The sequence below is a fragment of the Lepisosteus oculatus genome, chromosome 12 (genome assembly GCF_040954835.1).
Source record: "Lepisosteus oculatus isolate fLepOcu1 chromosome 12, fLepOcu1.hap2, whole genome shotgun sequence".
NCBI lineage: Eukaryota > Metazoa > Chordata > Actinopteri > Semionotiformes > Lepisosteidae > Lepisosteus > Lepisosteus oculatus.
Genome location: NC_090707.1, coordinates 6919439 through 6945521, shown reverse-complemented (window position 1 = coordinate 6945521; position 26083 = coordinate 6919439). Strand labels below are relative to the sequence as shown.

The following is a 26083-nucleotide window of genomic DNA, read 5'->3' as shown; positions in this document are numbered from 1 at the left end:
CAACAGTAGAGTTAGAGAGTAGAGGAGTGTACTAGTGACACAGGTACTGAAGACAACAGCTAGAGTTAGAGAGCAGAGGAGTGTACTAGTGTCATAGGCACAGGCAAGACAACAGGAAGAGTTTGTGTCACTGCAGGTAAGCAGGCCATCTAGAAAAATTGTTGATGTTTTACAGCTCGGTCAGCAATGTTACCACAAAGTGCCCTGATTTTGTTGGATCTCAGAAACTAAGCAAGGCTGGGCCTGGTCAGTACAGGGACCAGAGACCTCGGAGTAAGAGGAAAACCAGATTGCTGCTGTAAGAGGTGGTTTGGGTTCAGAATGTCCAAACCAGTGACTTCAGTAGGGTGACCAGAGACACTCTTCTGTAGGAGGTGTCATCCTTTGCACAAGATTATACATTTGAAGTTCTGATGTCTAGGTTATAGCACTTTTTTGAAAGAGTAGGGGTGTCACAACACATGTACACAATCCATTCTCCCTAAACGTGCTCCCTAATTCAGTTTGTGAAGCAGTTTCTCACTGATCTGCTGTGCATTGGGGCTTCTGGTGAGTAATGGCTGCACAATTCTCACAATCCCCACTCAGCCCTGGTCACAGAGCACTTCCCACATGGGATACTGATACTCCAGGGACAGCAGTATCACTAGCTGATATATTGTTCAATCTGCACGGTTTCATCTGAAGACTGGAGGTCTCATCTTGTTCAATCTGCACGGTTTCATCTGAAGACTGGAGATCTCAGTTTCTTTAGTCTGATCTGTTTCATCTGAAGACTGGAGATTTCAGTTTCTTTAGTCTGATCTGTTTCATCTGAAGACTGGAGATTTCAGTTTCTTTGGTCTGATCTGTTTCATGTGAAGACTGGAGATTTCAGTTTATTTGGTCTGATCTGTTTCATGTGAAGACTGGAGATTTCATCCCTTTTCAGCCCTGAATAAATGCTTGCTGGAAACTCCTTTGGCAGCATTAAAAGTTGTGAGTCTTACCACAGATTTTCTGTCAGATTCAAGAATTTGACTCGGCCACTGAAGGAGGTTCCCTTAATTCGTTGGTGTGCCTTTTTAAGAGATCGTTTCCAATTAAGGAATATTTGATCTGTATTCCACGCCCTTATAGGTCCTACTCTTTTTTTTTGGTAGGACATTGGGAACATTGGAATTATTATTACAACTCATTAAAAATGAGAAAAATACATACAGAAAATAATTTCTGAATGGGATTTCTCTGGAGGCGCTGAAATGAATACATCACCCCTGTCAAGTTAATCCGCGTCGGTAATACAGACGCCTTCCAGTAGATGGCAGCCGGTCGCAGTGCGTCCGGTGCTGAGGCGGTTTGTGATTGGCCGTTGGCTTTCGGCAGGGAGGCGGGACTTCACTTTTGAACCGGCTGGTGGGTGGTCGTTTGGTTTGCGCGTTGTTTGGATTTGAAGTGGGGACGTTTAAAATAAAAATATCATCTTTACCGTGGTGTTCGTCTCGACATAGTAAGTAAGACAGACTTTGCTGCAAGTCTGGGATAACGTGTAAGCGTATAGCAAAGCTTCAAGCTAGGTGTAGTAGCTTATGGTGATAATTTCCAACGGAGATCCGATATGTTCAAACATTTGAATTTCATAGGCAGCGACGCTCTAAGGCACATTTTTCACTGTCGTCCCTAGCTCTCTTTTTAATGATTAGTCAAATAATATTAGTGTGCACCGGACATTTTCAGGATAATACAGCATCTGTGCAAAATGCTTTTAAATGATTCCGCCCTTGCGGCTTTTTTTGTATTTGAAACAAATGATGATGCCTTGCTTGTATCTTTATTGATTAGCGATTAACTACAGAGGACTAATGTTCTAGAAAGTAGTAGTAATATAGTGCCGATACGATGAATTGCCAGAGCAGCATATAATTACTAAAAGTTTAAGACGCGGGGTTTTTATCGAGATTAATGTCCATAAAAAAGTCCTTACATGACAATAACGTCTCAGCCCCAGGGAGGGGGCTGGAGGGCTGTTAACTGGACTTGAGCTTCTCAGGAAAGCTGGGCCGCACATCGGCACAAGAATAACGAATCAAAAAGCGCTGTCTTGTAAAAAAAAACAGTAATGCTGCTGTCATTCATGTCATCTTGTTAAAGTCAAAACCTTGTGTTCTTCCAAGAGACTGCTGTGTTAGATCCTGCAATCAGTTTGCGACAAACTGCCCCAAGAGCTCTTCGAGCAGAATGGCCTCCTCTTGATTAAAACCATTCTTCTGTAATAGATATGACTGTTTATTGGACATTGGGGGTCTGTTAGGCTGCTGAGGAAATGTCAGCACTTCACTTAATGTTTGATTTTGTTTTTATGTTTTGCTGAATGCTAGGTATACCGGGGACAGATACCTACTGCGTGTGTGTCACCTCTCTCAGGCCAGGAATACTGGGGCAGATACCTACTGTGTACATGTGCTTCTTCTGCTCTTTTTCTGTCTCCAGGCCTCCCCTGACCATGGTGTCTCCAAGCTACTCTGCCATTGCTGACATCCGGGAGATCATGGCTGGCAAGAAGCAGGGGCCTCTGAAAGCAGCCAAGCTGAACTTGTCGCTGGCGTCCAAGATAAAGTCCAAAAACATCAGTATGTAGAGCAGCACCTTCACTGGGGAGGGGCGAGAATATGTACCACCCTTTAACTGTCGTGCTTTTTTGCAGGAACAGGTCCGTTTGTCTATTTCTGTCTGGCGTGCATTGTAGCTCTTGACCTAATGCGCGTTGCGTGCTCTGCTTAATATTGGTCCTTTTCGCTCGTGATGCTAAAAGCTGCTGCTCCCAATACAAATTCTCTTGGGTACGGCTGCTTCGACGCCACCCACCCTTCGTAATTGTGCGCCCCACATGCCTAACTTGCCATTGTCTTTTTTTTTCTTTGCTCCTCGCTCCACTCGTTTCCCTCTCAGACAATTCTTCCATCTTTAAGATCTCCCTGAAGAACAACAACAAGGCCCTGGCCCTGGCTCTCACGGCCGCGAAGGAGAAGTACCGGGCGCTGGAGACGGAGACGGTCCGGCTGCAGAGGGAGGTGCAGAAGCTGCTTTTCGAGAACGCGTCCTATCGGCACAGGCAGAGCCAGCTGGTGGGTCGGAGGCAAAGGGTCTCGCGCTCTGCTGGAGCAGTTCGAGGGCCTTGCCACAAAGCGATGGCTCAGAGCGTAAAGTAGTTTCTTCTTTTGTCATTGGGGCGTATTAATAGCCGTTCTCTTCCCTCCTGTTGTCATGTTAATACAGTATATCCAGATAAGGCATTGCCAGTAAGAACTTGTTGAATCAAGACTCCAGACTTAACTGTGGAGAATATAGGACTGGCAATCCAGCCCACTGAGCTGCTTGGTTGCTTGTAGCCAAGTGATCCCAGAGAATCTCTCATCTTGCCATTACTAGAAGAAGCCAAGGTACAAATAACTGTTATATTTAATAACTGCTGTGGTATAGTTAATAAGCCGCTGAACTACAATTCTAGCATGGGGGGGAGCGCGCAGCTAGCTACCCTGCCATGTTGTTGAAGCCGATAACCTGGTTTCTTTCAGGAATCAGCTGGATGAGGTCCAGGGGTCAGTTATCCGCTTACTCCCAGGTGGTCTGGAATGGCCAAATGTAACTGTTCTTGTGCTCATGCATGAAGCAAGCTCTCCCTCACTGTTTCTTTATCTTTCTGCAGCTGTCACTCCTGAGGACCCTGCTGGAAAGTACTTATAGCACAATGGCTACGGCCGCAGACCTGTGCTCTAATGCAGATGTAAGGGCCTCTTTATTTGAATGAGTCGTGTACCTGCAGAAGAGCTTTCTCAGGGGCAGGATTGTTTAAGCATGCAGTATATCCCAAGGGCTTTGTCAAGTTTTATGTTGGGCATTGAACGGATATGCCATGTATTTTGTTTCAGCAGTGTTTTTAGTTTTGTGGGTTGGGAAAAGCATTCTCATCCCAGTTTCTGTAGTATTAAATTCCAGGCCAATCCAAGTTTTTTTTTTTCTGCTGTTCATTAATAGTGCTTTACACGTTTGAATGCTCAAAGCCATCTCAAAAACGGTTCCAAGAACGCACTATGAAATCAGTAGCAAAGTCTTTCTGTTCTTTTTGGAGAACAGAGCTTTCAGTGGAAATAACCAGCAGTGTTCTCTCTCCATTTAAGGACTCCTCCGATCTTCATGCCCTCAGAAGTGAGTGTTTCTCCACCAACACTGCTGGGACCCGGGCACCATCTCTGGCGTATTTATGATTTTTTTTTCTTCTGTGTAAAGGAAATTTTCAAATTTAAAAGAACTGTGACCAAGGAACACTTTTTTTCCCCCAACAGCATCATTAATGTAGAGGTTTTGTGTTCGGTGCTAGGATGCTGACCAGAGCTTCCCGCTCCGTAGGCGGTAGCAAAGCTTCTTCCGAAGTCCAGTCTGACCCGGTTCAACAGCATCTGAAACCGAGCCACAGAACTGACTTGGGAAACACCCCCGAGCCTGAGCAAGAAAAGGCTTCACTGCCTGAGCAAAGACATTCCAAAGGTATCATCTGGGTATCATGTTTTTGTCTTTTATCTGTCATACGTTCAGGAGAGCTTTGAATCTATACTTGAATACTTCACTATGCTAACCTTTATAGTGCTGATATCCGATATGATCGTGTCATGGGTATGGAGAGGGGCAAGTAGACAAGTTTCTGCACTGAAAATGAAGAGAGAAAAAACACTTTGGATTAATGTTGTTCTTTTAAAACATTTAAAACATTGTCACAGCTCCCCACTCGAGCCTCTTTTAATTCGCAGAGGTGAATTGAAAAGTCTGGTGTCCGTGTTACTGTTATCAACACATTTAAAAACAGTGAAAACATAGAAGTTAAAAGAGAGGAGGCCAATAAGCCCATTAAACCCATGTGGTAATCAGTAGTTAATTGCTTTGAGGATCTCATCCATTTCTTGAAAGAAGCCAGGGTACAGAATTCATGCTGATCCTTACCCTGCCTGGGGTGTCCACTGAGCATTTCTGTGAACTCTATCTGAAGTTCTCTGGGCATAGGATTTTGACATGTTCCCCAAACCAAAAGGAATGGGTGGGAAACAATCAAGCGTTTTTAATTACATGGCTGGGTACCTTGTTCCAGACTCCCACCCCCCTTTGGGTGAAGTAGTACCTCTTGTGCTCAGTTTGAAACACTCTTCCACTTCTAGTGCAGTTGTAAGCTTAAGGGGGAACTGCAGTCCCAATTTCTCGGAATGGTTAGTAAATCTTGGTAACAAAAAAATGACGGTTTAGCAACATTTTACAACTTTTAAATCGGCGGTAAAATTGTGAACTTTGTGAAAGCACTGTATGGTTGCCATGGTTTCACAGGCAGATGAGAAACCGCTGGTCTCGCCGTGGGTGAGGGCGAGAGTTTGTATGAGTTGGGAAGTGAAAGCAGCCCTTTCTGCTCGCTAGTCTTTGTAAGCAAATAAGAAACGTGGTCTCCTAGCAACATTAATTATTATGAGTGTATTTCAGTTGGTTGGCTTTTTTTGCAGTACTTAAAACGATTTAAAAAACATGTCCCCTTGTATGTGTTGGTTTCTTGAAAATATTTACCATTAATATGGTAGCAAAATTTGCTTGGCATAAAGCACGTTTACAATGAAATGAAATAAGTCCTTTTGCATTGCTGGAAACATTGTCGCCTTGTTCAGCATCGCAAACAATGACAGCAGAAAGGTGATATACATACACTGAAACTTTCTCTTTTGTGATGTAAATTGGAGGTTGGACACGTTACCATGTACTTGGTAGCTTCATTGTGGTTTGAAACGCACTTTTCTTTGCTGATTCATTATAATCCTGAAATGAGTCGCAGTTCCCTTTGCAGCGCTCTGGTCTTTTCTTGCAGGGAGCTCTTGTTGCCCTGACCCCGAAGCAGTGCCAGCCCGTCCGTGCCCAGCGAGCGAGCGTCCCTCTCGAGGCCCCAGCGAGGTAGAAGTGAAGATGAAGAAATGGACAGACTTGTACACTGATGCAGAAGAGGTGCCCTCCCAGGATAAGCCTGGCTGTCTCCCCGTCAGCGAGCCAGCGGGGCGCAGAACATGTGCCGGGTCCGCGGCCGAGCCTCTCCCAGACGCCCCCCCGCCGCCCGAGGAGCCCCCCGGGCGGGAGTCCGCCGCCTTGGAAACGGAGATGGAGTTGACCTTCAGCGAGGCGTCCGCCACCATCGTTACGGTGGAGAGCAAGCCCAAAAGAGCGGCGAAGAAGAGGAGCGAGGCGGGTCCGAGGAAGAAGGAGCAAGCGGCAGGCGCTCTGAGGTGTGCGAAAGCCCCGGCGCCACCGGAGAAGAAGAAGAGGAAGAGGGCGACTGCTCACGGCAAGGACGCAGGTCCAGGTGTTGCAGACGGGCAGTTTGAGCCACACGGCCCTGGTATAAAAGAGGACCGGTCGCCTACTCCCAAGCAGCAGGACGACGACGACTGCAGCAGGAGAACGTTTTTCACCTTCCGCAACCTTAAGGACCGCAGGGATACGAGGAACATTTCAAACAAACCTCCCGAGAACGTTTCGCTGGGCAGCGGGGGTTTAGGCTGCTTGGAGGCTGACGCTTCTGGGGCGGAAAATCCAAGGAAAACGTTTGTGATCTCCCACAATGAAAATGCCCGAAATCCCAGAGATCATGGGAGGAAGTGGGCTGGTCATGGCCAACCAGGCATCTCAGCACCACCCGATGAGTGTGACACAGTGCTTGACTGTCAGATTCCAGGCACAGCTTTGCGCGATGTTAGTAGTGTGGAAAATGCTGGGGGAAGGAAGGCTGAAGCAGACTCTGTGTTATCTGTGACTGACTCTGTAGACAGTAGGCGGACGTACGTGATCGCTGGTCCTTGCAGCGTGACTGGAGTTCAGAACTCTGAAAGCAAAGACAAAAAGAAAATGCACAAAGTGCCTAAGGTGAAAAGTGAAGAAGGAGATGTTTTAAGCATGAACAAGTTCTCCACAAGTCAGAACACAGATTCTGCAGCGAATAGGCTAACCTTTGTTGTCACTCACAGAGAAAAGCTTGTTCCCGATGTTGTTAACCACAGAAGAACGAAAGTGCTCTTCGTGACAACAGACGCCGAGTCCGTCGACCCTGAAAGAAATCACAAATCCCCCAGCTATGATCCTCTGTTGTCTGAAGATGGCAATGAAAAATCCACAGCTACAATGGAGTCATTAACTAGCAAAAAAGGCCAGAATAATCAAGCCAGGAATCAGTCGAGTAAAAAGAAATCCCAGAGTGGGAAACGGAAAGCACCTGTTCCTGAGCCCCTGGAGGACATATCCGAGCCTCGGAGGGGGCCTGTGCTGGAGCAGTCCGCTGTCCTGAATGACCTGAGGAAGCTGGTCACAGAAGAGAGGCCTCCCTGGGAGCTCTTTCCTGCCTCCCCAGAGAGCTGTTTCTCCAGTCCTCCCAGACAGCAGGGGGCGCTGTCTCATGAGGAGTCGCCGCCACAGCCCGCTGTTCAACAGGCCTCGCCCCCGAGAACGGCAGACAGTTTGCCAGGTATGCGGTGTTTGTCTTTCGGGAATCCAGGTTAAAGGAGAAAAAAAGCTCAACTTTGCTCTTCACTGCTTCAGGGCTTTTACGGCAAATGACAAGTGATGCATAATTGACAGCTGTTTCCTCAGTGCTAGCTCCTGACTGGACAGAGGCCTAGTTAATTTGTTTTCATTCTGCCTTCACTCATATATTTGACGCCATTCCTTCATGAGGCCGTTTCACACCTGCTTTGTTGAACTGTACCTCCCCCTGCAGATGGAAGAGTGCTGAAGTGTTTGATGAACACCAACCACTGTTCCGGTGAAGAGTCGGGGAGGAAGAGGAGATGTGCCTCTGCTGCTGTCTGCTACGCAGATCCACCCATCAACTGGTAAGGCCTGTGCCTGGAGGGCCGCCCTGCTGGCCAGTTATAGAGGCACCCCAGCCTTGGTTCTCTTCCTAACCTTGTACAGCACCACTACTGGGGTAAAAACAAACTGCTCATCCTGCAAAATATAAACTAACTATTTCCTCTGCTCTTAGGGATTCAGAGTCATTGCCTATACAATAGAGCCCCACACAATTTCTTGCATTAGGAATTTGTTTTTTTGAATACCCCAACTTGCTCTCCATGAGACACACAGATAGGGAGAGAGAAGCCTGGGGTCAGAGCGCAGAGTCAGCTATTGTACAGCGCCCCTGGAGCAGTTGGGGTTAAGGGCCTTGCTCAGGGGCCCAACGGAGTAGGATTCCTCTGCCGGCCGCGGGATTTGAACCGGCAACCTTCTAGCCACAGGCGCAGATCCTTAGCCACAGAGCCACTGCTCCTAAATTCAACTCTCTCTGTCAGAGAAAAATAGTTAGGGTATATGGGAGCAAAGTTGCTATGAAAATGTATCTCGGGTCCGTCTTGATATCCATTGTCTGATGGTGTGTTCTTTCACTCTTGTGCTTTGTTGCAGTAAATTGAGACGCGGAGACAAGCACACAGACACCAGGTTCCTCAGCTCGCCCATTTACAAAAGGGGAAAGAAGCATGGCAGGAGAGAGGAAATGAAGGCACGGGTGAAGATCGAAGGAGTTTGATTCCAGGAGCAGTTGAATATTTAGTTTATTCTTATTTTTGAGTGCCTGTTTGAATAACGTTTTAGTGTTCTGTCACAATTGCTTTAAATACCATTTTTTTGCAATAAAATATTACTTTTATCTTTTGCATTTCTGCTGTTTGGTCTGGGCTTTAGAATCCTGTGAGGTGGTGCTGACTTGTGATGAATGAATGCTGTGTCCCCTTCACACACATACCTTTATTACAGGTAATGTTAGGGACAGTAATATCTGCGCAGCTCTGTTTCAGACCCTATGCAGATGGTCAGTAAATGTACCAGATAAAAGCATTCTGAAGCTTAAAAGTGCTTGATTGTATCTGCCTTTTCTCAGATCGGTAAGAAGAAGCCTTAAAGCAGAGCTTATATTAAATTGATTGGGAGAATGAGGGGAAAGTTTCTGAAATGTCACTACATGTCACAGCATCTTGGAGGCTTTTTACTTAAAGGCATTAAGGTTTTCCTGAATAAAGCTGGTGCGCTATGCCGGTTTAAGTGCACACTCGTCAGGTGGCACGCGGAGAGGGGAGACGGATTAAGTGTATTCGGGGCGGAGTGGTGGCTCTGTGGTTAAGGATCTGCGGCTGTGGCTAGAAGGTTGCCGGTTCAAATCCCGCGGCCGGCAGAGGAATCCTACTCCGTTGGGCCCCTGAGCAAGGCCCTTAACCCCAACTGCTCCAGGGGCGCCGTACAATGGCAGACCCTGCGCTCTGACCCCCAGCTTCTCTCCCTGTCTGTGTGTCTGTGTCTCCATGGAGAAAAGCTGGGGTATGTGAAAAGACAAATTCCTAATGCAAGAAATTGTATAGGGCTAATAAAGAAACATTATTATTATTATTGTTATTAGAGTGAGCCACAGAACAGGAAAGCTGCACAGAGGGAAGGAGGTGGATAGAATTTCACAAGTGTTCTCATTCCAAGACCATGCGGCTGAACTGATGGCCAATCCGATAGCTCTGCCAAGTGGGAGGCGTTTTTCCCACATGGTCACTAGGCAACCTCTTCCTGCGCAAGCCAGGCGACCTGCCTCCTTTGTTGTCCCCAGTTCGTGTCATTAGCTGCAGGCAGCAGCTCGAGCTGCCAATTAATTTTTCAGTGTTACCTGTTCACCTGCGAAACCTGATGCTGGGGGGTGCTCGTGGGGGTGGGGGTGGCGATGCCGCGCTGCCTGCCTGCCTCTGTGGTGCCAGCGGTTCCTTAGCAACGCAGCCGCTGCTCTGCGGGAGAGCGAGCGCCGTGCCTGTGGCCCACAGCCTGGAGGATAGCAGCCCTGAGCGCTCATTTTCTTCCTCTCTCACTGGTAAGTTCAAGAACGGCCAGTCCTTTTGATTCATGTCGGGTCAAGGGGGCGAGTGCAGCGCGCGCGCTGTGGTTGTGTTTGTAAAGGTGTGTGTGTGTGGTGGTGGGGGGGGCTTGGAAGCTGTTCGGATGGGTTGGCTGTGTTCACCCAGTCCACCTTTGGCGGTTGCCTTTCCAGCAACCCCATCGATTCTCTCGTCGGAAGTAGTGACTTGTCATTCTAAAATACCCGCCTAGGAACTTGCGGATCCGGCCCTTGTTTCAAAGTCGGGTGTTTTAAATGGAAATGGGTCCTGAAAGGACACCTCCCAGGGGCCCAGCGGGACTGTCGTGGCGGGCCTGACGTCTCTAGCGCCCTGCGGCTCTGCTCCTGGAAGTGCAGGACAGGTGCGAGGTGTGGTCTGGCTCCTGTTATCTCTCTGTTAATGGCATGCAGCAGTCCCCTGGGGCTGGGCTCAGCTCGGTCCCTGTCTGTCGGGTCCAGTGTTCAGGACCTGCACAGGATGGGGGGGTGGGAGCCCCACTGCAGCAGCCCACACTCTGGACTCCCGGCTCTGTCACGCTCACTAGGGCTGCTGCCATGATGTCATGGCGTTCCTAGTCTCCCTGGAGAGGGATATACAGTTCAGCAGAGTTCTCTTTAAAACAGGAGCACTCGTGTTAAAGGCATCCGAAGTACAAGTGCTTCCCCAAACACATGAACCCTTCATGTCACTTTGATATATAGTAAATGTGGTTTCGTAGTTTTTGGAGATGAGAAATTGAGGTGTAATGATATTCACAGACAGTGTACTGTATATCTGCAAATACAGTGTCTTACACCATGAGGTGTAAGTGTGAACAAGTACGTTTGAAAGGTAACGGGTCTGGACGAAAGGTCTGCGCTTATCACGCAATTTTAATGTGGCCAGCATACTGTATATCCCCTGACTGTGATCTTCAGCGTCTGGGCAGAACCCCGTGAAGAGATCCTGTACCGGGGCTGGGACCTAGATTTGTGTCCTGTGGCATCTGCAGCACTTCTCTGGGCAGAAACTCCATTCAGAATTCTTCTGCGGGGGCTCTGTGGTACTGTGCAAGCTGCAGAGTGCTAGAAACTAATTATCAGGGCTGCAGAGGGAAGCCCAGCCAGCTCTGTTGGAGTACAGCAAAAGAAAGTGACCTGCTGCAAGCCTCTCGTGAGCAAGGGGGTGGTTGATGCGACTTCTCTTTTGTAAGGGGCCGCTGTCTCTTCTCAGATGCGCAAATCTCCCGTGGCCTGAGGCACGCCGCGAGATCACCGCTCTGTGAAGATGGAAAGGAGGCGCCTGAGGAGGGACATCGAGGCCTTGCTGTGAGTGTGCCGAATGTGTGTAAACCTGTGGTCCAGTCTTCTGCTTTTTTTGGTTTCAAAACCCTTTAGTGTTTGTTTTGTTCTATCTCCAGCTATCGTCGTTAGATTATAACACTGCACATCTCCCTGACTGTAAATGACAAGACTAAGCCTTCCATGGGGGATGTCTTGTCAGTGAGCTGTGTTTTTGACCCTTGAGAATGGGCCGGTGGACTGTGCTGAGCAAGACAAGATGCAGTCCTTTCTGTCCACACCCTCCTTTATCTTGCCAGCATCTAGGACATCGCGAGATGCAGTCTCGTACCACCCCACTCTTTTCTACGCTGTGTCCTTTGCTTTAATTTGATAGAATGAAAACACTTAAAAAATAGACCACCAGCAGGATTGTTTTCCAAGAAAGCTCTGAGGCTGTTGTCCACACATGAGTTTAAGTTCCCCTTTTCCCGTGCAGGGGAGATTACATTGGTCAGAGACTCCGAGAAAATGGATTTGATCCCAAAGGAAAGAGGGTTTCCACTGTGCTGGATGACTTGGTAAGTGGAATGTCGAGATCGATGGGACTTTGGGATCCCTCTTACCCCTGCCTGACAAAGAAAGGACCAGACCTCCTTCATGTTGAGCAGGATGGCCTGCTCTGTGCCTGGCGTCTGTGTGAAAGGAAGCAGGCAAGGTGCTACTGGTACAGGCTGATGCCTTTCAAAACTCTGGCTTTGGTTGAACTGATGAGCAAATTAGAGTCTGAAATCGTCAACAACATCTGTTTTTCCAAAATCCCAAAGTCAACCGCTGGGAAATCCTCCGACTCTTGAATGAACATCGCACTTCATCAGCTTCATCGATCCTCATCGAGCTTGCTCTAGCGCGTGTGATGATTTAATCTCGCCACCCGCAAGACAGATCCTTTTCTTGTTTTTTATTATTTATCTTATTTTATTTAGTCCAGCTTTATTGTCCCCTAGGGGAAATTTGTTTTATATGGCACAGTCAAACACAACACAATGACAAATAAACATCACCAAGAGGGAAGAGAATACAGTAGTGTCACAGGAGACAAGAGACAAGAGACAAGGTAGTTACTGTGCATTGTTTAAGAGTGTGATTGCAGTGGGAATAAAAGATTTCCCGAGTCCGTTGGTTTTACACCTGGGGGCAGTTGGGAGAAGTGTGAATTCGCAATGGAGGGGGTGAGACACACACTCCCTGATGCTTTTGGCTTTCTTAGTCACCCTCTGTTTGTGAAGGATACTTAAGTTAATTTGATTATTCCCGATTATTTTGCCACTCATATTCACTGATTTACCAGCCTATTACAATTACTGATGTTGCCAAACCAGCAAGTGAAGCAGCATGTTAGGACACTTTCAATGAATGATTTGTAGAAAAATGTGTAAGAATAGTTTTATCCTGCCTTAAAGTATCTGAGTTTCCTAAGAGAGAAGAGTCTCTGTTGGCCTTTTTTAAAGATAGTGTCACAATATTGTCCCATTTTATGTTAATTGTCATTTGGGACCATTTTTCCCCCATTCCTCATATAGGAACGTGGTACCTCGTATAGGTAATACGATTCCCTCGGCCATGTCTTCTCAGCCGTGGCCTTAGTATGTCTTCAGGTTTATTGTCATTCCCTTCTGCCCCTTTCTGTCTATCACAGCGCACGTTGGTTAAAGTCATTTGTTAAAGAGACTCTGAGCCCATTTCCCCTGTACCATCACCTTCCAGCCTGTTTTATCTCATCTTAATTTCAGACACCACATGCTCAGTTACAACATCATTGGTGATCCATCAATGCACATGCAGGTTAAGGTTTTCCACTTTCTTCTCCTGGTCATCTCTTTGGTTGCACCGGCTGCCTGTTCTGGGCCATTGCCCTGCTGCATGGTGAGGTGCTGCCCAGTAAATATGGGAGTGCTTTCTTCTACACATGCAGACAAAATACTTCTGTGAACTTCAGAATTCATTCTGCTGCTGCCACCATCAATATAGATGAGTGATGCAGTTCCAGAAATAACCATGCTTGTCCAGGCCATGACACAACCTCCACCATGCTTCACAGATGAGGTGGTGCTCTTTGGATCAACTGCAGTTCCTTTCTTTCTCCCTGCTTTTAGCTTTCCATCACTATGGTAATGGTTTATCTTGGTCTCATCTGTCCATACAACTTTGCTCCAAAACTCTCCTGGCTCATCTTTATACATTCAGGCCAATCCTGAAGGCTGGTGGAGAACATTTGCCCAGATTGTCTGGTGTACAGGAACTGTGTGCTTGCTTTTTTCAGGCTCATTATGACCTGGCCATTGCAGTCGCTCTTCATTGGCTGAATGAAGACGAAGGAGGAGACGGTGTTGAAAAAGACACAAGGTGAGTCTTGCAAAGGCAACAGTTGTAGAGTTCCAATCGAAAGTTATTAATGGGCGGATATTGTTCATTCTTCTTCATTCTGATCCCTGGGTTCACTAATATCTGAACATCCTGAAGCAGATCACTGCGTCTTGTTATAATCTGTACTACAGGCAATGATGGTGATGAAGTGTGATGGTGGAACAGTGTGTCCCCTTTGTAAGAAAGCTGCACAGTATATCCATGTATGGTGCATATTCCTTAATGTATCAGCAATTATACACATGCTAGCATGGATCTGGGAACATTAATTTGTATGAAGTTTGATTTTTCTTTCCACAACCTGTAATTTTCAATGATGCTACTGCGTGACTTTTGGAGTAAGACAGCAGAGAGTTCCTACCAGGCAGAGACATTGTGGCGAGGGGAAACTTTGCAGACTATGTACGTGCAAGACTGAAGCTCTCTGAAATGCAGTTGCAAGGAATATGGCAGGAACGTCAATTTATTAGTTTGTGTGTTTCTTCATTATTTCTACATCCCATCCATATCACTCATGAATCATTAACACTCCAGTACCAGCCTTGAACTGTCTCTTACTGGTTCCTGTTTGGTACTGTAACTGGCTGCGGATATGTCTCACCCTGCTCTTGTCCACGAGATCAGGCGCCAGGGAACAGGCCTGTGGTCTCTGTGTTTCTCCTTGTGTGTTAAGATGAGCAGGCTGTGGGAGGGCTCTACCCTGCAGAACATGCCTCCCTTTGTATTCTAGATGCAAGGAATACCCCCGACCTGGCAGATACCCCAACAGGCTGGAGCGTGAGGCCATGATCCTGTCCTCCTTTGCTGGGACAGTCCTGGTGAGTGTGAGAGTAGAATCTCTTTAGACGTGTCAGTTTTTTTTGTGCATCCACAGCAAGCCCTAAATGAGAACTACCACGTGGAAAAGCATTTTTTGTACGAGCCAGAAATAAGGAAATATGATGATCCCATCATATCTCAGGAGGTCAGCATGACTGAGCCCAGTGGCATGATGGGAGATCACTGAGGAAATTCAGGTCAATCCTGTTTGTTTACCACTAGGTGACTTTGTTCTGAACCAGAATATCCAGACCAGCATCCCAATATAGTGACACTGTGCTGCAGGAGGTGCTTTCCTTTGGAAGAGTTATTAAACATCACTACTTGATCAATAAAAATCCCATGGCACTCTTTGGAGACTAGGGATGTTAGCCCTGTTGTCCTGGCTAGATTCTGCTCTGGGCTTGAATGATCTCGCTACTCTGACAATATTTAGAAAAGGTGAAATGTCTGTTGAAAGGAGACATGAAGCGGAAGACTACAAAGGAAACTGAAAGTAGGCGTTTTTTATCAAGTAAGAAGACTCACCTCTTTCAAATGTACTGCAATTTGTTCGCACTGAGACAGAAGACAGATGCTGTGCCGGTGCTGCCGTCCCGGACCTGATCTGTCATGCTTGACTCTTCTTCAGTTGTGTTGCTGGTTTTCTTTTTACAGAACAGGCTCCCGGTGGAAGATGTGCTGTGCCTCTACAGGTGTAAGCCCTCCACGACGTACGCTCAGAGGAGCAGCCAGGTGAGGAGCTGGGGCGGCACGGTGGCGTGGCGGCGCCGGGCACGGCAGTGGCTCGAGCTTGACCCGCTGTTGTCTTTCGCCCTCACAGAGCCCGATCGTCCACCCCTTCACCCTCTCCTCCCACCCGTTTGCGATGCTCACTGCGCACGAGGCTGTGGAGCGCGCCAAGAAGCACAGTAAGGGCCGGTGTCTGCCTTCCTCTCTTCCTGGGCTCTCTCTGCCCTCTGCGCTCCTGCCGAGTCACCGAGGAGGGGCGACAGAAGGAGAAAGAGGGGGCAAGTTTGTACACCATGACAGCTCCCGCGCGGGGAAAGGGCATCACGAGCAGTGAAAAGCACTATCACTGCACGTCCATCAATCCAACAGGCATCTGAGTGGGAAGGCGCCCCCGGTGTGTGTTGGCTGGGAAGGAACAAGCTTAATTTAATTCCATGCGGAAAAGTCCTTGGTCTTCCTTTTACTTTTTCTAGTGTGCGATTCATTTTTACTTTTTGCCCAATTGAAATTTAGTCACTTTGCTTGTTTCTATTTAATATTGGAAGTTCAATTTATTCTCTATCATATTGTTAGCCCGATGTTTTGCTCATCTGCATTGGTATGATTTCTCGTGCTTATTGAATACATCTGTGTCTGTTTAATTAGGAAAAAGGTAGCCAGACATTCCTCTCTGGTCCAAGTGTCCTTCCTGCACCTGAGAGGGGCCAATTCATTTGCACTGCAGGAGCAAGCTGTCTTAGAACTGAGGGGTGATCATGGCTGACAGTCACCATCACTGTTTTGTTTGGTTGTCCAGCACAGAGGCTGCAGTTCTGGAAATCTGAGAAGTGCAAGCTGGGGAACACTGCAGATCAGAACCTCCCAACACAGCCCAGCACCTCCAGCACCCCCAGCAGCACAGAGACCTCGCTCAGCGTGAGTCTCCGACCTGTGGGACTGTGTGGGCTTGAGGGCACCGGGTTGCGCTGGGGCCTGTCTGTACAGGCTGTTTCAACATGCCTGAAACTGCCATAGGGGCTTAATGGGGAATCGTGCTTTATAAACAGGCTTGGAGCAGAGAGATGAGATGTGGGTGTCAGATGTGTGCTGCTGCGTGGTGCACGGTGAGCTCCACAGGGGAGAATCCGTAGGTAGAAGAAGCCAAGTGTCTCTCAGTGGCCCTGCTGGGAGATCAGGAGGGTCTCTGTGGTCACTGTTACGGGGGAAGCCTTGGGCAACTGCATGACAGGCAGGGGATCTGAGTCATGTTCTGCTAGTGACAGTGCCCAGACCTGGCCTAGTGCCTATCTAGACAGCAGGACACGAGCACGAGTATCGGCTGCGTCTCTGAAGAACTAATGCTTCTTCCAGCATTCTGCAGTGCTTAGTCAGGTCATGCTGACGTTACTATGCAAGGACACTGCACACCCTTAGCTCTGCTGGTTTTCCATAAGCTTTGCCACTTTGTGAAAAGATATTAAAATGACTGTTCTGGGTCTCTTAGAAAATTATATTTATTCCTTAAGTCCACCCGTGATATGTGAACTGATAGTGTTCCTTGGGGGCTCACCTCTTGTGGGGGACTTTAGGGAACGCTGGTCTGTTCTGAAATCACCAGGCGCTAACAGAGATCAACGCTGTCTGTCACCCACAGGTCTCCGATGACTCGACAGAAGAAGCAGAAGATAGAAACGGCTCGGAGGAATCGTTTCATGCCTACAGGGATACGACCGACTAAATCATGGCTCTTATTTTAAGGCCGATGGCCATTAAGGAAGAGGAAACATCTCGCACAGTTGTTGTTTTGTGAAGGCGGTCTGGCTGCTGTTGAAGTGGACTGGGGTCAGTCCACAGCTGGCCTGTCAGTCTCTGATGGCGATGGTGGCGTGTTGAGTGCACAGACTGAAATGTAGCAAAGGACTGTAAAGTCAATCGTTTTCTCACTGCTGACAGGAAGGTTCAGTTTTGTATTCTCTCATGCTTCCCCGTATCTGTTGAATTTAATACACTAGAAACTATATTAATGTTGAAGTGGGACAGATATTTCGACTCATGTTCACACTTCTAGAGTTAGTGTTTAACTGTGTGGTGGAGAGACTGCAGAGGTGAGTTAGCTTAGCCCTACAGGCCTGTATCAGTTGGCAAACTGCTCCAGGGTCTGTTACGAACTAACTTTGTAAGAACAACAGTAACTCATTTGCTCCTAACGAGAGAAGGAGTGATCAGCTTAGAAGAACATCATCCAGAGCCTGAGCTGAAATACCTGTCACAGACTACATGTGGCTGTAGTGTATAAAAAGGGTTCGAAAACTCGAGCGGTCTGTGTTCTGCAGGGCTGACCCCACGCTGTGTTGCTGTGTGTATTGAGCTCAATAAAAGCTGACTTTGCACAAGGTTGTCTCCTGCTCCTCTGCTCAGGAAGTCCCACAGCACATGTCAAGCTCATAGTTTTAAAATGCCTATAGCCTGACATTGCGTGTCATGTGTGTGGAAATTGATTATCCCAAGAGCCTGCCCAGAAACAAATACTGCTTCCCTGACCTCTTACCTGTCTGTGTGCAGGCACAGTCTCTTTGCAGCACATCTGTATTTATTTTCTCGATTAAATGATTACCAGCTCAGAGGTGTGCCTTTTGATGACTTTATACATTTCTTTTATTGGGGATTATTGGATAAAATATCTTTTTGGAGAGACTGAAAGGGGATGAGGGTCAGCAATGTGCCAGCTAGGACTTTTACTAATGATGAATCAGGGCTTTGCCTCTATAGAAGGGATCCAGATTTTGGCAGCATTGCTGATGTTAAAATTCCAGTCATTAAAATAACAATACGTTTGATCCAGTGAACTTTAATTGAGGTGTATAAAAACGGGCTAGGCTCAGTGCCATGAGTATCACAGAGAGAGAGAGAAGCTTATCACAGAGAGAGAGAGAAGCTCCTTCAGCCTGGACACAATGAGTAGGGTAAGAATCTTTGTTTTTTTTTAGTTCAAATTTCCAGTGCACATCTAAGATCTGTATTTCCCTTGTAAGAATGGGTACTGCAGGACGAAGGCCATTATTCTTTACCGTGTGTTAACGGTACCCGCATAGTGGGGCTACTGTCTACAGAATGCGGTAACTATTCGCGGTCCGGGTTAAAAATCTATCCATGGTTTGTAGTGTTCATTGAGTTTTGATCGATGCCTGGAAACTAAACGAAAAGGTTAACGAAGTAACCGTAGTCAATTTAGTATCGAAGGGGAAAAGCTGGGAAATGCAGGACTAAACATCTGGCTCTGAAACGTGTGAGAAACTGAGAGCTTTCTCTACCATTTTCTTTTGCCTGTAGATCATCTTCTACGAGGATAAGAACTTCGGGGGGCGCTCCTATGAGTGCAGCAGCGACTGCGCCGACATGCACTCCTACTTCAGCCGCTGCAACTCCATCCGAGTGGAGAGCGGCTGCTGGGTCCTGTACGAGCGCCCCAACTACATGGGCTACCAGTACGTCCTGACCCGGGGCGAGTATCCCGACTACCAGCGCTGGATGGGCTTCAACGACTCCATCCGGTCCTGCCGCACCTTCACCTATGTAAGCAGACATGTGTGCTTCACGCTTCCTGAGCTATAAAGAACCCGGCGAGCACGCTCGTCTAATCGTCCGGGAATAAATACCGAGCGCTGAGGTTGTCGTTCTTGACTTGGCTCGTGTATGGCCGACTGACTCCGGTCGTCTCTGGCTGGAAGGAATGCACTTTTTAAGGGCACGGGATTCCTCCTATAGTAAACTCCCCTGATTTCTCTTTATCACTAAGTTTGGAAAAGCGCTTTACAAATGCAAGATGTCAACTACTTTTTTTTTTATTATTAATGCTGCCAAGCCCTTGCTATGGGGAAGTAACTGTTCTTTCGGCCGTGCAGTGATTTTCACAACTCTCAGGATTGCTGGTCTCAGTGTCACCAGAAGCTTTGTACGGGTACTCTGCTTCAGTCGTGCGATGCGTGTGTATTTGGCACAGATAAATGGGACAGAGAATTGATAGGAATTTAAAAGAAAATTGTTTCCATTCCTAAGCAGGTCAGAGATCACCTTTTAACCTCCTACCTGTAAGATCTCGTAATGTTTGAATAGAAAAGAAGCTTGACGAGTTGGGCTGGGAGGAGAAGCGGCAAGTGTGGGGGTACTGCGGGGGTCCCCGTCTGACAGACTCAGAGGCGCGTGATGAGTCTGCGCGCTGTGTCTGCTGGAGTTAAAAAGACAGGTGCAGGTTAGCGACAGCGTGACCGCCCGTCACACAGGAAGACAGGTAGATCTGCCTCCCTTGGCGACGGCGTCTCAGGGCTGCGCTCAGCCGGGTCACCGCTTGTCTTCCAGACCAGCGGAGGGCCCTACCGCCTGAGGATCTACGAGAGGAGTGACTTCGGGGGCCAGATGATGGAGTTCACCGACGACTGCGAGTCGGTCCACGACCGCTTCCGTTTCCGTGACATCCACTCCTGCAACGTGATGGACGGCTACTGGACCTTCTACGAGCAGCCCAGCTACAGAGGCAGGCAGTACTTCATGAGGCCCGGAGAGTACAGGAGGTTCAGCGACTGGGGCGCCAACTGCGCTGCCACCGGCTCTTTCCGAAGGATCACGGATTTTTAGAAGAGTTTTAAATCAGCCGCAGTCTTTAGCAGTGCTGGCGTGCGAATAAAAAAGATTTCAAATCAACTTTCGCGTTTCCTGTGCTTATCTTACTCAACAATTAAAGGTTCTAGCGTCTGTGACGGGATTCCGACACTGGGCTTTTTAGAACGCCCCCGAGAAAGCACTGAGACGCACTTCATCTCAATATACAACATGGTTTTACGGGCAGAGCAGGGAGAAGACCGATCAAACACAGTAGTTCACCTCTCATATCTGCAATCACTACAGCCTTGGAGCAGGGTAATTCTGACCAGTCAGGCAGGAAATGTGTCCGGTCAAGCAGGTTAGACGGCATCTTAACTGACAATATCGCCCCTGTAGCTGCAGCTATGACTTGATAGAAGCAATCAAATCAACTAAAGCGATCAAAGAGGTTCAGCTGGGAGCTGCGAAGGAACAGGTAAAGGTTTATTCCAGAGTGAGAGGGAAGGAAAAGTAACACAACGTCAGGCGTCACCTGAAGGGGGCTCCAGATCCGAAACATTGCGTTTCTTTTCTTTGCTTTACAGCATGGGATGAACTTTCACCTGTTCCTAACCTGATATAAGCTCAGCGGTCTTCTATCTCCTTAACAGACTGGGTGAAAAGAAACCAGTTCAGTCTGTTGTGTTGCTGGAGAAGGGAAGAAGGTTTCTTCAGCGAGCTCTGACCAGGTCTACCAGTTCTGCTCGGAAAGTGTGACCTTCGAACACATCCATCTACGTGGTTTAATTTGTTTCAGATGACATTAAAGGAGAACCTCATTTCCTTGCCCCACTGAGGAGCAGGTCTGGCATGGCTGTAGATGTCCAGATGGTCGGCTCCGTTCTGGGGAAGTAAATGTTTCAAGGAAGGATGAAAACCTGTCAACCCGGGGTTTCGTGTTTTCTGGAACACTGATTCTAACGTAGTAGATTTTGCGTTTTATTAAATCATTTATCATTACTCATAATAACTTGGATCACATATCTGGCTTCGCTGTTTTTATTCCCTGACACCGAGGAGTCGATCTGTCCTCTGAAGGGAATTGAGCAGAAAGTGTCTGAACTGACACGCTCTGACCACAAGATGGCCCCAGTTGCACCGAAATGGGACCGATTTTTTTTTTCAGGAGCAGACCGAAGTGCACAATCATAACACAAGCGAGCTGAAGTCCAAAAACAGCCACTTGTTCCATTTTGTCTAAGTTTTTGTTTTAAAGTCTAAAGTCAATGAAAAGTGAATCGAAAATCAGATTATAATATGGTACGTTTTCTATTACAAACATGGCACGTTGTGAAGTACATTTTGGATCAAATATCAAGTCCGATACATGCAGTAGATGTACAGTTGCAGAAAAAAGAGAGAAAAAGACAGATTAGAAGATGTACAATAGGATAGGATGGGCATGTGGGGCCAGCAGAGAGTGGACTTGGACTATAGTTTAAAGATATTGTGCTTGAGGCACAGGGCAGATTGATTTAGCTGTATATCAAAGTTAAGAAAGCTTCGGTCCCAATGATTTGCTAAATTAAGAAAATGCTAGGCGTAGGAATAAACTTTGCAACGTGATAAAAAAGAACAGGATCCAGTGAAAGAAAAATAGTATAACGAACAAAAAGGTAAAAAGGGATTTTAGAGATGTCAAGCAAGAAAAAAGAAAATAGCACTGGAGGTTAAAATAGATCATAAAATGCCTTTTTTTTCCCCAATCTTACAACAACAAAAGAATGGCAAAGTGTCAACTGTGTGTATCAATGGGAAACTTTCACAAAGAAGAAAGAGAAATGACTGATGTTTTAAATGAATATTTTATAGTGAATAATACTAGCTTAGACGAAGTGGAAATGTTACAGCCACTAGAAACACTAAGGACAAATAAACCTCCAGGGCCTGATTCAACCTGCTGTACTTCATCAGGAGATGTTATTCATGGGCCATTAACAGAGCTCTTCCAGCAGTCACTGAAGACAGGGTAGTGCCCAAGGCCTGGAGCATCACTGATCTGCACCCATCCACTCAGACGGCGACAACAAACAGACAGATAATAATTAATAATAATAATTGCTTACACTTATATAGTGCTTTTCTGGACACTCCACTCAAAGCGCTTTACAGGTAATGGGGATCCCCTCCACCACCACCAGTGTGCAGCCCCACCTGGATGATGTGCCAGCAGCCATAGTGCACCAGTACACTCACCACACATCAGCGTCAGTGGGGAGGAGAACAGAGTAATGCAGCCAATTCATAGAGGGGGATTATTAGGAGGCCATGATTGGTAAGGGCCAAAGGGAAATTTGGCCAGGACGCTGGGGTTACACCCCTACTCTTTTTGAGAAACGCCCTGGGATGTTTAATGACCACAGAGAGTCAGAACCTCAGTTTTACATCTCATCCGAAGGATGGCACCTGTTTACAGTATAGTGTCCCCGTCACTATACTGGGGCATTAGGACCCACACAGACCACAGGGTGAGCACCCCTTGCTGGCCCCACTAACACCTCTTCCAGCAGCAACCTTGGTTTTTCCCAGGAGGTCTCCCCTCCAGGTACTGACCAGGCTCATACCTGCTGAGCTTCAGTGGGCTGCCAGTGGTGAGTTGCAGGGTGATAAGGCTGCTGGCTAGACCAATAGGTCGCACCTGAGCTGTGTGCAAAACTAGATGGGAAATAATAATTAGAACTAAATTTCAGGATCAGCCGAACAGAAATATTTTTCAATAAAAAAAAAACAAACAGGTACTGAAAGAAAGAGATGCACAGATCCATCTCACTGCGACTGAACATCATTAAAGACCATCTTACTGGACTATACAGAGGATTCTGTCAGAGAGAGTGCTGACACAGCCTCTCTGAGTCCCTGCAGATAGATTGTCCTTAGTTTGTTTGCAATCTGCTAGTTCTGCAAAAGCTTACACATCACAATGCCACCGGTTTGTCTTGTGACCACAGAGTGCATGGAAACAAAGTGGTGAGATGCTCTGTGTGAATGGCCAGGAGTCCGTGGGGACACAGCTATCCACCTGAAAAGGGGGATTTTGCTGATGCTGAAACGGGGGACCTGCATTAGCATAACAAAAATCATTTGCTGTATGATTTGGCTCTCAGACAAGTATATAAGGCCAGATGTCCCCTCTCTGAACGCAGTGGCTAAGGATCTCCGATCACACTGAGACAAAATGGGCAGGGTGAGGTCCAAGGATTTCTGTTTGAAAAATGATGGATTATCTGTGTTGAAAGTCACAAGGAAACATCTGTATGTGCTGTTTTGAGGCGCCAGAGGTAAGTGACCTCACTTTCTGCTTTCTAATTGCAGATCATCTTCTACGAGGACAGGAACTTCGGGGGGCGCTCCTATGAGTGCAGCAGCGACTGCGCTGACATGCACTCCTACTTCAGCCGCTGCAACTCCATCCGAGTGGAGAGCGGCTGCTGGATGGTGTACGAGCGCCCCAACTACATGGGCTACCAGTACTTCCTGCGCAGGGGCGAGTATCCCGACTACCAGCGCTGGATGGGCTTCAACGACTCCATCAGGTCCTGCCGCTTCATTCCTCACGTAGGTGTCCGGTAAAAACAGCATGACATTGGCCATGAGCTGGCTTTCAGTCAGTAGAGCTGCACCAGCTTTTCACCTCTGGAACCTAAGATCTGTTGAATGGAGGCCATCTGAACTGTGTGGCCTAAGGACTTTAATTAGTGCAAGGATCTCTTCCAAGTGTTCCTTCAGAGAAGTCAGAGTATCGGCTTTAGCAACATGACTGGGCTGCATGTTCCACACCCCTGCCACCCTTTCCTGTAAAGAAGTGCCTCCTGTTCTCAGTTTGTGATGTGCTCCCACTTGCACCCTGTGGTCCATGTCTCATGACGTCAAGTCATCGCTATACATGTGTTAATTCCAGTAGAAAGAGGACTCGTCCTGCATTATGAAACAGGGAGGACGTGTTTCCTGTTTGAGACAGAAGCTGAGTACTAAGGAACAAATACACTCAGTCAAACACACCATACAGATTCCAGTTGCACGATTCAGTTCTAGATGCTGCATACCCTCTTTCTCACAAAAGAAGGAAAACTTGAGTCTTGTCCATTCAGGGGAAGGCTGGTGCACAGTGACAGAGAATGCTTGCATTGTCATGTGACAGTGCTAGCAAGAGAGGCAGAAGGGCATCACAGATGGAGAAGAGAGAGAGGATAGGCTCATGTGCCAGCTGGTAGGGTTCTTGGACATAACTAATGCAAATATCCATTCCTTTCATGTGAAAAAAAATACTAATATGTAAAAGCTTCTTCCTGTGGTCTACAGTACCAAGGCTCCTACAGGATGAGGATCTACGAGAGGGAAGGCTTCGGAGGCCAGATGATGGAGTTCATGGACGACTGTCCCAATGTCTACGACCGCTTCCGATACAATGACATCCACTCCTGCAATGTGATGGATGGATACTGGATGTTCTACGAGCAGCCCAACTACAGAGGCAGGCAGTACTTCATGAGGCCCGGAGAGTACAGGAGGTTCAGCGACTGGGGAGGCATGAGCCCCAGGATCGGCTCCTTCCGGCGCCTCATGGACTTCAACTGACCTGGGCAACACTGTGCAGTAAACCTTGTTTGCAAAATAAAGTACTGTTTAGAATACCAGCTCTGTCCTCCTCCTTTTGTTAGAAAACAATGTCTCCACAAGGGCTTCTTCTCAGAGGTCATGATGTTTCTACACTGAGGCCTCGAGCAAATCACAATTTAGACCCCTACTACCACTAAGAAGGTGCAAAACCTGTACTTCACAAAGAGTCTTTATTTGCATGAGGCCATCTCCTTATACACTGTTAAGCTTGGGTTCATTTGTGACTAGTTCATAGATCAGTGAGTTTATTTGGATCACTTCTAAGTCTAAAAAACTGGAGCAGCTGCCATTTCTATCCATATGTAATTGAGAATCTTAAAAGATCTTCACAGCAGAATATTGTGAAAGAGCATTGCTTCAAATAGTGTCAGAAAAAGCTGGACATTTCTAGTCCAGTTTTATATTCAGTATCAACGAAAGTGAAACAAAATGAATAAAATATTGATTGAATTTTGGGTTGTGGAATAAATTAAAATTGTATTTACTACAGATGTTTAAGCATTTTTGGCACCTGCAAAATGCAGAAGAGTAGAGCTATCTATAAAAGTCATTCTTGCTCAAAATACTTCATAGAACGGAATGCAAGTATTACACATTGTTTCCCATTTAAAATAAACAGACCAGCAAACATACTATGAATATTTGCTTACTGAGCACAGAAAGAGGACTGTTTAAGCACAGAACCAGAATGAACAAACCTCATCAGGAGCAGTTGGCCCCTTGCAGCAGATTGCAGTCAGATGCTAGTGGAGGGGGGTGCTAGTGGAGACCACTGCATGTCAAGTTTGCCTCTTAAAAGTCAAAGAATGCCATTGCAGGTTTTTTTGCTGTCACTGGAACTGTCAGACTTGATCCCAGTGATCATTAAGATCACCATTCATCATTTACACAGATTGTTAACATGTATTTCCTGGACTTCAGTCATGATCTTCAAAAGGGAGTGTCCACTGTTCACCAAAAATGTTCTAAGGAATTCAAGCATCTTTACGTTTGGCCACATTTAAATAAGAGATGATAACTCTATGGTAGTTAAACTTTCTCTCACTACACATTAACTGTACTTACATATCCAGGTGCATTTTGTATTTAATCCTAGATGGTTGGTTAATTACTTTTGTATTAACCTGAGGTTATGGACTGAAAGAGTAGTGTGTCACTTACCTCTGTTTGGGTTGCTTTTGCAACACTCTGTTCTAATCTTTCATTTCCTGAAGGTTGTCATTATTGGTACAGCTGTTCATGAGCAACACCGCCATCTTAGTAGTGTGGTAAACCTTAATTCAGGGAGAGAAGAAGCTTGATTCGAATAAAGATCATTTTGGGGGTAACTCAGCAGGTCAAGGAGACCAACAAACTGTCTGTAAGGACTGGGCTGTCGGACACCCTCATCCAGGGGTGTAGCCACGGGTGGGACTAATAGATCCTAGCCTTACCCAATCAGTCCAAAGTAATTTAAGTTTTTTTTTACCTTGTTTGCGTTACGCCTTTTAATGTAACGTGGCTCTCTGTATCTTTTGTGGCCAATAAGAACATTATGTAAATGTAGTGGGGCGGGGCAGGCGTAGCAGTAGCCTAATTGGCTATCGTTGTCGTCAGACACTCTTAGAGCTATCTAGCGCTAGGTTTTTGGTTTATTAGCCAACATGGCAAAACCAATGCATTTATCTACGTTTTTCAAAAAGCCCAGTGTAG

At 46.8% G+C, this 26083-nt stretch overlaps 4 protein-coding genes and 1 long non-coding RNA gene across 8 annotated transcripts; 4 read left to right on the top strand and 1 right to left on the bottom strand.

Annotated features, from left to right (window-relative positions):
• Positions 1 to 1390: 1390 nt before the first annotated feature.
• sgo2 (shugoshin 2) lies at positions 1391 to 8703 on the top strand. Of its 2 annotated transcripts, XM_015358276.2 has the most exons (9): positions 1391 to 1489; positions 2470 to 2609; positions 2929 to 3104; positions 3686 to 3763; positions 4158 to 4234; positions 4358 to 4524; positions 5876 to 7516; positions 7769 to 7883; positions 8455 to 8703. In XM_015358276.2, the coding sequence occupies exons 2-9, from the start codon at positions 2483 to 2485 to the stop codon at positions 8576 to 8578; spliced, it is 2505 nt and encodes an 834-aa protein (XP_015213762.2). In that variant the 5' UTR covers positions 1391 to 1489; positions 2470 to 2482; the 3' UTR covers positions 8579 to 8703. The 2 variants fall into 2 exon arrangements, with proteins under 2 accessions (XP_015213762.2, XP_069052790.1); XM_069196689.1 differs by lacking the exon at positions 1391 to 1489 and having other exon boundaries at positions 2519 to 2609; positions 2949 to 3104.
• An 885-nt stretch (positions 8704 to 9588) lies between these two features.
• Positions 9589 to 17529, top strand: LOC102698640 (uncharacterized protein C2orf80). 3 transcript variants are annotated; one of them, XM_015358391.2, is made up of 9 exons: positions 9591 to 9895; positions 11113 to 11227; positions 11679 to 11760; positions 13503 to 13585; positions 14337 to 14424; positions 15083 to 15160; positions 15249 to 15336; positions 15954 to 16072; positions 16791 to 17529. In XM_015358391.2, exons 2-9 carry the CDS (start codon positions 11187 to 11189, stop codon positions 16872 to 16874), a joined length of 663 nt encoding a protein of 220 aa, XP_015213877.1. In that variant the 5' UTR covers positions 9591 to 9895; positions 11113 to 11186; the 3' UTR covers positions 16875 to 17529. The 3 variants fall into 3 exon arrangements, with proteins under 3 accessions (XP_015213878.1, XP_015213877.1, XP_006636447.1); XM_006636384.3 differs by having other exon boundaries at positions 9592 to 9895; positions 11133 to 11227; XM_015358392.2 differs by lacking the exon at positions 16791 to 17529 and having other exon boundaries at positions 9589 to 9895; positions 11133 to 11227; positions 15959 to 16066.
• Positions 15304 to 19324, bottom strand: LOC107078746 (uncharacterized). The gene is made up of 3 exons (XR_001479713.2): positions 19223 to 19324; positions 16707 to 16852; positions 15304 to 15392 (listed from the first exon to the last, which is right to left on the bottom strand). It is a non-coding gene; the product is annotated as an uncharacterized lncRNA (long non-coding RNA).
• On the top strand, positions 17990 to 19848 carry LOC102695742 (gamma-crystallin M2-like). The gene is made up of 3 exons (XM_006636285.3): positions 17990 to 18099; positions 18467 to 18709; positions 19493 to 19848. The coding sequence occupies exons 1-3, from the start codon at positions 18091 to 18093 to the stop codon at positions 19766 to 19768; spliced, it is 528 nt and encodes a 175-aa protein (XP_006636348.1). The 5' UTR covers positions 17990 to 18090; the 3' UTR covers positions 19769 to 19848.
• A 3001-nt stretch (positions 19849 to 22849) lies between these two features.
• LOC102695410 (gamma-crystallin M2-like) lies at positions 22850 to 24408 on the top strand. The gene is made up of 3 exons (XM_006636283.3): positions 22850 to 22958; positions 23087 to 23329; positions 24074 to 24408. The coding sequence occupies exons 1-3, from the start codon at positions 22950 to 22952 to the stop codon at positions 24347 to 24349; spliced, it is 528 nt and encodes a 175-aa protein (XP_006636346.2). The 5' UTR covers positions 22850 to 22949; the 3' UTR covers positions 24350 to 24408.
• The last annotated feature ends 1675 nt before the right edge of the window (positions 24409 to 26083 follow it).